The 12,566-nt window shown below is 61.4% G+C and overlaps 1 protein-coding gene across 7 annotated transcripts in view; it reads right to left on the bottom strand.

The window, feature by feature from the left end:
• Positions 1-12,566, bottom strand: part of TOM1L2 (target of myb1 like 2 membrane trafficking protein) — an 87,824-nt gene that overhangs the window by 4,048 nt on the left and 71,210 nt on the right. For 2 of the 7 annotated variants that reach the window (XM_082373045.1, XM_082373049.1), the window contains 7 exons: positions 11,994-12,042; positions 11,569-11,692; positions 10,098-10,215; positions 8,665-8,740; positions 6,569-6,634; positions 1,948-2,007; positions 306-342 (listed from right to left, as the gene is read on the bottom strand). In XM_082373045.1, coding sequence (XP_082229171.1) covers positions 306-342; positions 1,948-2,007; positions 6,569-6,634; positions 8,665-8,740; positions 10,098-10,215; positions 11,569-11,692; positions 11,994-12,042 — 530 coding nt within the window. The remainder of the gene's footprint in view (positions 1-305; positions 343-1,947; positions 2,008-6,568; positions 6,635-8,664; positions 8,741-10,097; positions 10,216-11,568; positions 11,693-11,993; positions 12,043-12,566) is intronic. The other 5 variants (XM_082373047.1, XM_082373050.1, XM_082373048.1 and 2 more) reach the window with 3 other exon arrangements.

Genomic DNA, 12,566 nt, shown 5'->3' with positions numbered 1-12,566 from the left:
AGAAGGGCCCAGCTGTGCGGCCACAAGGTGCCCTGCCGACTGCACGGCATGTGTCTTGCTTCAGCTGCACTGAGCATCTGGCGGGGGCAAACTGGCCAGCAGTGCAGGTTTGGGGTCACGTGGACCCGGGCTGCCAACTGTGCCTACTGTTCCCCAGCTGCGGCACCTCCCTCATCAGCACAAGGCCTGGGTGGGACACAGCCCAGGAGCCCGCAAGGGAGGCCCGCCCAGGCGGCATGGCGGGCGGCGGGGGCTCCCAGAGCCTGGGGCGGGCACAGCAGCAGCGGGTTGGGGGGGTGGCCTACCTTCGCTTGTGACGCCCTCCTCCAGGTCGTCGCCCTTCTGTGGGAGAGCAGAGAGAGGACATTAGGACCCGCCCGCCCTGCTGCCGCTCCCGCCCTCGGCCACCCCAGGGCGGCACCCGAGCAAAACTTCCTACTTCCCGTCCCCCCCCAGTTCTGTAAGAGCAAAGCACTGCTCTCGTCTTATCGGAGACACAGAAACTTTGTTTTTAAAAAGTAAAAACAAAAAGAGTAGGTTCTAGGTTTTGATCCCCCAGAAGGGTCAGAAAGCAAAAATTCTGAAAGGTGCAGGCTCGTTCTCCGGCTGAGCCGCGGGGCAGGCCTGCAGGGCGGCCAGGAGGCTGTGCCTCAGGCAGCCAGGGCCCCGGGCGCTCCTCCACTGGGCGTCCCCTCGCGGGCAGCCACAGGGCGGCAGCGGGGAACTGCGTGAGGCCTGGAAGCACGGGGCCGGACCCTGCGGTGCTCTGGCAGGGGGGCTGCTCGGCTGCAGCCTCCTGGGGGCGGCGCCAGCATCCTCCTGCGCCCCGATGCCGTCACTGGGGAGGCTCTGGGGCGTCAATTCTGTGTGCGAACGTGGGGGCCACTGGGAACTCTGCACAGTGATGGGAAGCGGACACGGCCCGGGCTTCCTTCCTGGCTCTGCCCCTGACCTGCCGCGCAGCCGGCTGGGGGGGTCCCTGGCCCTCGAGCGCGGGTGCCCCCCGTGAGGTGGGGGCCCTGGCCTGCCTGCTCTGTGATGGGAGCTGTTTCTTCCGGGCATTCCCTGGGAAAGGCGAAATGGGGGGGGCCCCTCCTCCCCTACCACGGCACCCGAGTCTTCGGAAAGCCCGGCTTTGGTGGGGGGGTTGGGGGCTGGCCCGGAGCAGCAGGAGGCCCGTCCTGGGGGCTGAGGTCTGCTGTCCTAGTTGGGGGGGGGGTGTCCTGAGGGGAGGCAGCGAGAAGCAAGAGACGAGTTGTCCTCAGGTCACGGGGAGAGTCCCACCAGCCGTGACCATGGACAAACATCTCCCCTCCCAGGATGCATTTCTTCAGCAGCCCTGGGGTGGGGGGCTGGGGGCGGTGGTGAGAGTGCTTGGCAGGGGGCAGCGGGGGACCGGCCAGCACAGCCCTCCCCTCTCAGACCGGCTGCCCTTGGCAGCTGCACGATGTCCTAACCTTCCTGCCCATCTCTGGGGATAAAGACAATGAATGGTCCCTGGAACCATTAAATCCAAGATAGCAGGAGATGCCGGGGAAGGGGGATGAGAGTGAATTAAAAAACAAACACCAACTCATGTCTGTGTAAATTTCACAATTAAAAGAAAAAAATGTCTCTGGGTATATTTCACAATTAAAAGAAAAAAATGAAAACCAAAAAATAAATGAATAAAAATAAAAATATAAATTAAAAAGCGCACAAAAACCCCAAACCAAAAGAACCCAAGCACACACACACCTGAAACCGCAGTAACTGGGAAAAGTCAGTGTGCGTCCTGGGGGTGGTGTGGCCGGGCCCCCGAGCAGGTGCAGACCCCAGGGGCGTCTGCCCGGCCTCCCCTCCTCCACCTCCCCGGGGAGCGGCCCCGCGCCGGCCCCCAGGCCTCCTGTCCTCCGAGGCGCCTCGGCCTCACCACTCCCCACACGAGATAGAAAAGTCGAGTCTCACCAGGTCGGTCCTGAGCCACACCTCAATGTCGTCCATGACAGACGGCTGCACCACGGGGATCTATGGAAGCGGCAGGCAGCGGCCAGGCAGCCCGCGGCCAGGCAGGGGAGACAGAACAGCGGACACGTCAACCCAAGCAGCCCGACGGAGCCAGACGCACACAGAGCAGAACACGCTGGCATAGCAGGCGGGCACGCAGGCAGCCGCGAGTGGGATGGCAGGTGAGGGAAGCAGCAGCTCTAGGAAGCGGGGCCAGCGGGGGGCGGGACGGGACGGGACGCAGTGGGGAGGGAGGCGCAGTACGCGTTCTTCAGTGGATAACTTTTTGACTAGTGTGTCCCCCTCTCAGCCCTGGGGCGTGGAGCCCCTCCATCTGCGACAGTCCCAGCCCCAACAGGACGGGGCAGCCGCGTGGCCCTCCGCCCAGGGCAGGGCAGGAGGCAGGTGGTCCAGGCTCGCTCACTGAAAGGATGGTGTCCTGGGGCATTTCTGAGCAGGAAGGGCACCCAGGCCTGGGTGGGGCCTGGCCCACAGCAGGCCAGCACATTCCTCCAACAGCAGACACAGGCCAAAGCAAGGGCTTTGATGACAAAAGGGACCGCGGGCTTTGGTTGTCTTTTGTGTCTCTTTAGTGGAAAAATCAGGAAGAAGCCTGAATGCAGCAGCCTCCTCTCATCCCACCCTTTCCTCCCAGCTTTCAATGGCTGTCTGTGGCCCCAGCATCAAAGAAAAGAAGTGTAACTGAAAGCAGGGGAGTCGGGGGGGGGGCGGGGGGAGCAGGGGAGCGGTTGGGAGGGGAGGACCAGGGTCCTGAGCAAAGGAGGGCACCCCTCTGGTGCCTGGGCCCTGTCCACGCCTGCGCCACCCATGCCCAGGGCCTGAAAATCTATCTGCCTAGAAATAGTTAAGCTGCTGTCAGACATAATAAAATGATAATGTGATAAGAAGTAAAAGTAACCTTTAACCCCTTCGAAGCCACGTTAATGAAATGTTGGCTCCCAGACTAGATAAATGAGTGGATGGCCCTTGATCGAGGTGACCTGCATCCTCACCTCGGCTGGGTCTGGGAAGTACCTCCTGGGACTCACTCACAAGCTCACTATTTCTAGAAAAATTGCCTGCACTGTGTCTGTAGCTGGGTTCACCCCAGTGTCACATAGCCAGGCCAGCAGACCCTCCTCTGGCTTCCACATGTGTTTCAGAGAGGCTCAGGCCAACCTTGATCAGATTAGAGAGATTCTGTCTATGTTGCCATTTTATTTCTTTGACCTACTGGAGACTTAAGAATGTTGAAATGAAAAAATATCAAGGAGTTCAAACCACCCTGATATGACTCATGGTGACAAGGAACATGTGGTCCTCCCTCCGGGCAGGACGCCAAGGGGCTGCTGGCAGCACCTGAAGCCGACTTCCCTCCCCACGGAGCAGGGGCCAGCGGCATCCAGGGTGCGACCGGCCAGTTTTTTACGCCTGCTGACGGGGCTTCTGCCCGACACGTTCCCATGACAGGAGATGCCAATTTTCGTTATCATGCTGCTTCTAAGCCGGAACGCCCAGCCTCGGGGAGGACTCGTGCCACACCGCCAAATCCCCAGGACTAAGCGTGGGAAGTCAGTGTGTCTCCAGGGAGAAACCCGCCAACTCCAGCTGCAGGAGCAGGGCGGGGGGGGGGGGGGCCCTGACACCCACCAGCCTCGGCCCGCCCAGGAGGAGCGGAGATTCCTCAGGTCGCAAAGCTTGAAAAAAGACACTAAGGTGTCATGGGCCTTAGGCCTTCAGGTTTTGCTCGTAACTTTTTTGTTACTGTTCAGAACTGGTCCCGTGGGGCCGGGGATGGCGCCTCAGTTTTCTCCTCTGGACCGATCTTGAGAGCCAGCACGCTCAGAAAATAAACACTGACATGTGAGAAGCTCCGCACCCCTCAAAACAAGCCCGCCCCCCACAAGTCAGGGGTGGGAGCACAGTTCTTCCCTCTCCTCGGCTGGACTTGCTCCCTCCCAGGAGCTCCCCACCTCCGGGGCCCCAAGAAGCCCCAGGTTTGGGGCCTCAGCCTGGTCTGTGAAACGGGGCGATGGCTTCTGCCACTCACGACCCCAGAGCCCTTCAGTTCCAGTCGGGTGCTTCCGTTTCTAACTCAGAAACCCAGGGATGCCGGAGCCATCGGGCCTGAGCCCTGACTGAGGCGCTGGCCGAGGGCGTGCATCACGTGGAGTCGGGTGTGGGTGACAGGAGAGCGCACGTGGCGGGGGGATGGGCCGCCCTGCCAGGCTGGACGCAGCCTGGGCTCACGAGCCGCCTGCCTGGGAATCGATGGGGGAGCACGGCGCCAGGAGCACGGCGCCAGGAGCACGGCAAAGCTGCCCCCAAACCGGGTGCTTCAGACACACTAGACACTTGCGCTGCCCTGCAAACAGGAGCTGCTCTGTCACCGCTCGGCTGCGGGCACATCCCCAGGCCTGCAAGGCCTCAGCGTTCTCACCCTGAGCGACCTGGGCTCTGACACGCCCTGGGGTGAGCACCTCCCGGGCAAGGGGGCTGCCAGAGGGTGAGTTGGAGGAAGGAGACGGAAAGGGAAACAGATGCAACGAGAAAAAAATAAAGGGAGCGCGTGTGGGTACACCCTTGGATACAGACCGGCCCCCCAAACTCCCTCGCTCCGAGGACGGCTGGACGGGGCTGGCTGGCTGAGGCGCTGGATACGGAGGGCAGCCGCGGACGTGGCAGGGGTGGGCCAGCCTGGGCTCAGGCCGGCAGCCCTGCGTGTGGGCGGTAGGGTCACCGGCTCAAAGGGGGAAGCGCGCCGCCAGGTCTGCGTAGGGGGCCCCGCCCCAAGCCTGGGCTTGGGCAGCGGCAGACTTTTCACTAACCTCCTTGGGTTCCTGCTGCCACTGATACTCGTTCACCTATCCTGGCTGCACCCTGCGTGTGGGTGACAGGCCCTCTGACCGCCGCCGGGAGAGGCAAGAGCACCGCCGTCCCCAGGCAGGCTGCTCGAGAAGGTTCTTGGGGCTCTCCTCCACGGTAACGGGCCTGGTGCTGGACCTGGACGCCCGACACGCCTTCTCGCAAGGAAACCTGTACCATTTCCAACGCGGCCAGACCAAGTGCTGCGCTCGGGTGAGATGTTTCCAGGGGCTGTTGCCCCCCGACAGCTCTCCTGCCACCTCCCCAACCTGAGGCTCAGTCTACAGGCCCTTTGGTCTCGCTCAATAGTACAAAAAGTTTCCAAGTAAAGAATTTGTACTTGGCAGGTTTGGAAAGACTCAGGGTTTCTATGCTATGGGAAATGAGGCAAAGCAATTAATATACGCTGTTTAGAAGAAAACAAAACAAAAACACTGCAGTCGGGCAGGTGAGACACGGGGTTAGCTGTTAGTCGGGCTTGTTTCTGAAGTCGGAGACTGGAGCTCTAGGTGGGGCCGGGCAGGGGTGGGTGCCACCACCGGCTGCCAAGCCACACGCGGGGCGGCTGTTGGGGCAGTATCATTTTTTGCAGGACTAATAGGCACAAGGACACACGGCTGGATCCTCCCAATTTGGACAGTGGAGTGGACGTGGTCTCCAGGACTGCTGCTCTAAGGCCACCCGCACGTGTGGGCCAGAGCCCCTGCTTGTCCCCAGAGAAGCAAACAAGGGGCCGGGCTAGCCCATGTCCCTGAGAACGGCCTTGGGGTCCGGTGCAGCAAGCAGGACGGGCTGCCGGCAGGTGGAGGGAGACGGCCCCCCGAGCTCGGCTGTGCTGTGTCGCCAGCTCCCAGCTGGGCAGGCAGACACCCTGACCCCCGGCTCTGACGGCCCTTTGACCCGTGTCCTCGAGAGCTGGTCACACTTGCTTAGGCAGGTGACCCTGTGCTGCCCGCAGGCTCGGGCATGCTGGCCCAGCCTGAAGAGCCCTCCCCTGGCCCCAGGCTGGCCCGGCCCCAAGGGGTCAGTTAGGCTTCCTCCTGGTGTGTCGAGGTCTCCCGCTCAGGTCCACCACACACAGACCCTGGTCTCAGAGGTGAAATCGTCCCTGCACCGCAGGCAGCCTGCAGCAAGTGACCTCTCTGTGCACAGACGTGGGGCCACCTGACCACGAGGCAGGAGGGATCCTCCCGGGTCTTGGAGCCACGGACGCCCTACTTCCTGAGGCTGACTGCGTCTATGATACGCAGCATCTTCTTATTCCGTTCCAATAGCGTTTGTGTGTTTCCTTAGGAGGTCTCAGATCCTCCCGGGGGACACAGCGGGCACGAACAATTACAGGACGAAACCCCATCGGCCTGGACTCCCACATTCACAGGCTGGGCGGAGTTCTCTGCGCAGTCAGATGCTTTGAGTCCGCCCTCTTAGAAACATCCCCTCCCAAGCAGAGGCCACAGTAACTTGTGCCCATCCTGGAAAAGTGAATACTGCCCAGAGCTCCAGAAACGGTAGAAGGAGGGAAAGGGCCCTCCCCTCACTCCTGCAAGTGCCCGGACCGCCACAGAAAACCAGAGATGGCGTTTCTGGGGCTGGAAGTCTGCGGCTTAAGGAGACAGACAGGAGGGGAAGACTGGGCACCCGCGAGAAGACAGAGGGAAGCGCCGGGGGTGGTTGTGGTGGGGGGACAAGGGGCTCAGCGCGGCTGGTGACCTCTCACCATTCCTTGGGCTATGAGCCAGCTGTCTATGGGCTCCAGGTAAGAGTCCCCACCTTTACCTCTCTTCTGGGCCGAGGACAGAAAAGTCCCAGAAAGGAAAGTCACAGCAAGACCCGTGGTAAAGAAGGCAATAGCACATGTCGTGGAAACAGAAAAGCCACTGTCAGAGCTGGTCCCCCGTCACCTGAGGAGCTGGGACCCAGCGGCCCACCCCCCAAACATGCCCTTACCTCCTGGATAAAAGAAGAGGCGTTTAGTAACAGGGACCCCAAGAGGGTAACACACACTTGAACCCCTGTTCCCGCGCCCCCGGGAAAACTCCTGGGGCCGCAGAAGGCCCGTCAGGGCTGCCCTCTGCCTGGGCTCTCAGGGTCACCGAGGGGCGGCTTCACAGAACCAGCTTTTGCACAATCATCTCTACTTTCTTCTTACTTATTATCTTTTTCCTCCTCAGTTACCTGTGCGTTCTTTTTCCAAACTCTTAATGTGAATGATGAATTTGGGGATATTGCCTTTTCTAAATGATAAAAGTATTAAAGTTAGAACTACTGATTTGGTTGTACCGTGAAGGTGTAGCTACACAGTTTTTTCCTCTTTGTTGTGTTCTTAATTTCTCCCTTGGCCCAGTTTTCATTTCCAGGGCAGCATTGTTTAGGATATGGAACAACATAACCCGAAGTACAGGCCTGAAGATGCATATAAGTGTGTGTGCACACAGATACAAAGACACACCCACAGACAGGCACACACACAAGCACACGCACACACACACAGCCCACATGAACCCTGCTCCCTGCAACACCCCATCGAGCAGGGCACACGAGGAGCAGCCTGCCTGCTGCAGGCGGAAACGTTGGAAACAGGAGGCAGGCCAGGCACCCCGGGTGAAGGGCAGGGAGCTGGCTGCACTCCTGTGCTTGGACCCTGGGCACTGGCAGAGGCAGCTCCTGGCCTGGGCGGGGCGGGCCCTGGAGGCAGAGTGGAAAGCTGACCGGGCCGGCCTGGCCAGCTGGGCCAGGAGGAGGGGCCGGCCTTACTGGCTCCCTGGTACCCTGAGTTGGGGCGGGGGGGCCGTCCTCAGCAACACGACCACTGGGCCACCCCACAGCCCAGCCTCAGGGGTTCTGTGGGGGGCGGGGCACTGAGAGCCGCAGCCTGGGTGGCTCTTCTGCGCCCCCTGGTGGCCGGTGCAGAGGGATGCACGGCCCTCACCAAGCTGGCTGAGCCTGAAGGGACATGGGGACCAGGGGACGAGCTTTCCCGGGGACACCAGGCCTCAGTACTGCCGCCTGCCCAGGCCACTTGGACAGGGGCTGCGGGAGGCCAAGGGCTGGTGTTTGGGAAGCCAGGCTCCCCTCCAGTGGACAGATGAGCTCTGCCCCTTTGTGGCCCGGGATGGGGCGGGCCGGGGGGCGGCTGTTCTGGGGCTACTGTCCCCCTAACCCCCACCGCCCCCCCACCCCCCGCACACATTCATTCGCTCGCGGCCACACACATTTCTCAGTTAGGCGAGAAGGGAACCTCCTCACGAGAAGCACGAAGGCACAAACCTTTTCCTTCGGGGACCTGCGATCTCCCAGAAATCACAAAAGCCCCTCCTCCACCTCAAAGCACCTCTGCCCTCAGCGCTGCTCCTCCCCCTCCAGCCCCCTCCCCAAACCAGCCCCGACCACCAGCCCCCTTCTGACGGCGGGCCTGCAGGGACAGGCCCAGGCCCCCGTTTCCCTTCTGTCAGAGCGCCGCCCGCCCCAGGGCACTGCAGCCTTTGGGGAGAGACTCTCTCTGGCCACGGGAGCCCTGCGCCCTGAGAGCTCAGAGCCACCAGGGGGGAGAGCAGGGGCTCCCCATCAGACTCCCCGGGGTGCAGCCCCGCCCAAGGCCGCTTGCGGGGTGCCCTCCCCACATCTCTGCCTCCCTCGGCCTGTCTCCTCCTGGGTGTCCTGACACGGGCGTCTCCACGGGTGGGGGGCACTCAGGAGCTGACATGGCTCACCCCGGTCTGCCCTCCGCGCCACCAGCTCTGCCTAACTCTCCAGCTGGCTTCACCAGACCGCCCGGCTTTCCCTCCAAGCAGAAAAACAGGGCGAGAGACCTACCACTTCAGTGCTCTGTTTCCGACCGTCTACCGCAGAAGCAAGTACTCCGACGGCCTGGGGGTCCTCGTAGGTGGCCCTGGGGACGAAGCAGCACAAGCAGAGTGGTCACGGGGGACGGACAGGTGGTGACCTACAATCACCCTCCAGCTTCGGCACCTTCCTCACGAGTACTCAGAGGCCTTGGCATTTAGGCCGTGGTCTGGCTGCAGCTGAAGCCAGGAGGCCTGGGTTCAAGCACAGCCCAGCCACTCACTCCCTCTGGGGTCTGGGACTCTGTACCACCTCCATTTCCCTCTGTTTAGGAGGCATTTGTAAAGCTCAAGGGCAGGGTGTCAGAGGGCCCGGAACTGCTTGGAGGGAGAGGCTAGATAGAGGCAAAGGGGTCATAATTCTCATTTTAAAAGCAGCGGCCTTGGCTTCCCTGGTGGCACAGTGGTTAAGAATCCGCCTGCCAGTGCAGGGAACACAGGTTCGAGCCCTGGTCCGGGAAGATCCCACGTGCCACGGAGCAACTAAGCCAGTGTGCCACAACTACTGAGCCTGCGCGCCACAGCTACTGAGCCTGCATGCCACAACTACTGAAGCCTGCGTGCCTAGAGCCCATGCTCCGCAGCAAGAGAAGCACCGCAACGAGAAGCCCATGCGCTGCAACGAAGAGTAGCCCCCGGTTGCTGCAACTAGAGAAAGCCCGCGCACAGCAACGAAGACCCAACGCAGCCAAAAAAAATAAAAAATAAAAAAATATAATAATAATAAAAAAGCAGCAGCCTCAGTGGCATCTGACAAGGAAGGTGGTCTCCCAGTCTGGGGTGAGGGTCTGTCACTCATTGCGGGGTTGTCTTCCTCTGCTCCCCGACTTCTTTTGCTGTATCCATTTTGAAAGCAGTTTCTGCTAAAAGGTGCATGGGGCCCTGGGCTTCTGGTCAACCTGATGAGTCCTGAGTACGGGACTCAAAGAGCTGGATGCGTCAAGATGCTGGGTCCCGGGGGAGGTGGTCAAAGGCTGAACACAAAGCTCAAAGCAGGTTCCAGGGAGATACAGAGGGCTGTGTGTTTTGGAATCAACTCCCCTAATTCCACAGGGCTCATCTTGGCCAGAGCCCCCGTCAGGAAAGACGCTGCTCGCACCCCACGGGCGAGGAACCAACTCGGTGCCTGCCTGCCCCACCTCGTGCCCCCAGCTCCTCCTACAGACGAAGTTTCGGAGGCAGCAGCAGCGCGGGGGCAGGGAGAGCAGGGAGAAACCCGCACGGCCGCCCGGCTCCGGGTGCTGGCCTCCACTCAACAGCTGTGTCTACCGCCAGGTCCCGGCAACCGGAGTGGAAAGGCCTGGCCCCAGTGAATAAAAGGCCCCTTTGTGTTGGCCGTGGGCCCAGGCCGGGGTCAGCCCCGCCCAGCGTCCTCTGAGAGCCACCGGGAGGGTCCCCACATACGTCTTGCGCTGCTCGGCCGAGGAGCTCCCTCTGGTCTGGGTGAACATGTCAAAGCCGTCCCGGGGGTGACACTGCTGGAGCGAGCTCAGGGTGCCGCTGACACTCTCCGCGCCCAGGTCTGTGCAACAGAACAGAGGAGGGGTGGGCGATAACAAATGTGGGCCTGACCTTGGGAAGAAGCCACCTGGTGGGCTGAAGTCCTGGGGGGGCAGAAGGGAGCGAGAACAGCCCCCGACCCCCCCAAGCCGCTCCCGAATGAGGGCGAGCGGCGAGCAGGCGGGCCATGCAGGCTCCTGCCCGCGCCAGGGCGCCCCTGGGAGCCGGTCACAGAGGCCACGGGCCAAGGTCACTTATGTGACAAGTATTTCGTAGGCGCCCGCACGGCCAGAGCTCGACCCTGACTGGACCACGGTGACTCTGGCGCGGTTCCTGGCCTCAAGGGGGTACACAGAGTAGGGGGACAGACAGCAGCACAGAATTAGGTGGAGATACGGGCGGGGGACCGGAAACTGCCACAGGAGCGGGAGGGGGCTGGGCGGCGGGCAGAGGGGGCGACGCGGGAAGGGTGCTGGCGGAGAGACGAGTCTGCTGAAGAGGGTCACACGCAGGCAAAGGAGCCGATGGGGAAACACTAGACCTTTTTAAAGCAGGGGCAGCAGAATCCAATCTGAATTTTAGGTATTAAGCCTGGTGGCCACACGCTGGGTGGACTGAAGGCAGAGAAAGAGAAACAGTGGCTACGGATACATGAGATGTCGAGAAGCCAGAATTACAGCAGCTGCCAGGGCACTAAGTAAAAGCTTGACTCAACTGAAATGAGATGAAGGTACAAACATAAATATTAAGAAAACAGAAGCGCAGGGTGGAAGACAGCATTTTGAGAGCATCGTGCTGACTGGTTATGTAATACTGTGACTTCCTCTGTCCCAGACTGGGCTCATCCAGCCCGGGTGGGGCATCCAGAGTCACGGACACACATTAAACTGAACAAACTGCGAAAAAATGGCATCTTTTGTTTTAGGTTTCAGAGGATGGCGCACACTCGCCGATGTTAGTTCAAGGAGAGCAAACCCCTTCCTGTTGGCAAGCCCAGGGCAGACGTCACCGATCAGCCACGGACTCTTCCAAGCCCCACGTGGCCTCTGCATCCTTCCTGGGCCCACGTGCCAAGCACCCAAGGAGCTGACACCTACTTGCCCCCCTTGGCCTGGTGACATTGAGAAGGAAATCACTCCAGCCACAGAGAATGTGCCACATACAACACAGCGGCCACCTTTCTTCAAAAAGCCAACAGCTTCCGGTCCCTCGGACCACCCCGCACCCCTGCTTTCCAACACGCGTTCAAACTCTAAGTTTAGGGAACAAGCCTTGAGCTGAAGTGGCACAGCAGGACCCGGGCACACGCTGTCCCACGGGTCCCCCACAAGGCCGGCAGCGGGTGGGGGCGGGGGGGCAAGTCTGGGACACTCACCCAAGCCCGCGAGCTGGGAGGAGAGGGAAGACGGGGGCACCGTGCCCCCCACGGTCGGGCTCACCACGGCTGGAGACCCCGGGCCCAGGTCGATGAGGTTGTCCTCTGTCACTTCGCTCAGCACCTGCTGGGCAGGAGGTGGGCTGAGCCCCGGCCCGCGTGCTGGGCCCCGAGGGGAAAGCTGGCAGGCACCACCCAGGGTCCCGGGTGGGCTGTTCTGAGTTACCCCCCCCGCCCCTCCCCCATCTAAGGGACAGCAAGGTCCCGGGGGCTTCTTTGCACCCTCCCGCCAGGGATGTGCCTGCCGGCACCTCCTCAGAGTCCACCCACCAGAGCTTGCTCTCCCATCGCCCGAATATTTTAACCCCAGGAGACCCCAGGTTTCCCGGCCTCCAGACAGGTGAGAATTCTGAAGGAATACTCACTCCATTACTGGCATTTTGAACGGATCGGCCTGACCTGTATCGTTCGAACCTAACGGGGAAAGGAAAGTGGAGTAAGGAGAGAGAGCGCCTGGGACACGGCATCGCGAAGCTCACTGGCCTGGGAAGCTCCTGGGGCCCGCGGGCCCAGAGGCCAGCAGAGACCCAGGCTCTGGGGAAGGAGAACCACCGGCCCATTTGGGGGGCCGGGGAGTGGGCAACCCCCAACACACAACTTTGCCCTTCCTGCTGCTGCATGGGGCTCCCCTGAGGGGGGATCAGCCTCCCAGCCTCCCGAGGGGAACTGCAGGTGCGGGCTGGCACATGCAGGAGGCCATCGTAAGCACCCCCAGGGCTCCTCTGGGCCCTGCAGGGGAGGCTGGGTCAGCCACCTTCCCTGGGGGCGCCTCAGATCCAGAGGAGAAGAGCAGCCCCTCCCTGTTGGGCAGCTCTGTGGCGGAGTGACGAGCTGAAGGGCTAACTTGCTAGGGGAAGGGGTGGGGCCCAAGGTCGGGCACGTGGAGGAGGAGGGCAGGCACAGGCCCCAGCAGCTGCGGGAGGGTCGGTCAGCCAGGG

The sequence above is a fragment of the Balaenoptera borealis genome, assembly GCF_965194805.1.
Source record: "Balaenoptera borealis genome assembly, chromosome: 20".
NCBI lineage: Eukaryota > Metazoa > Chordata > Mammalia > Artiodactyla > Balaenopteridae > Balaenoptera > Balaenoptera borealis.
This window is presented reverse-complemented; position numbering and strand designations above follow the sequence as displayed.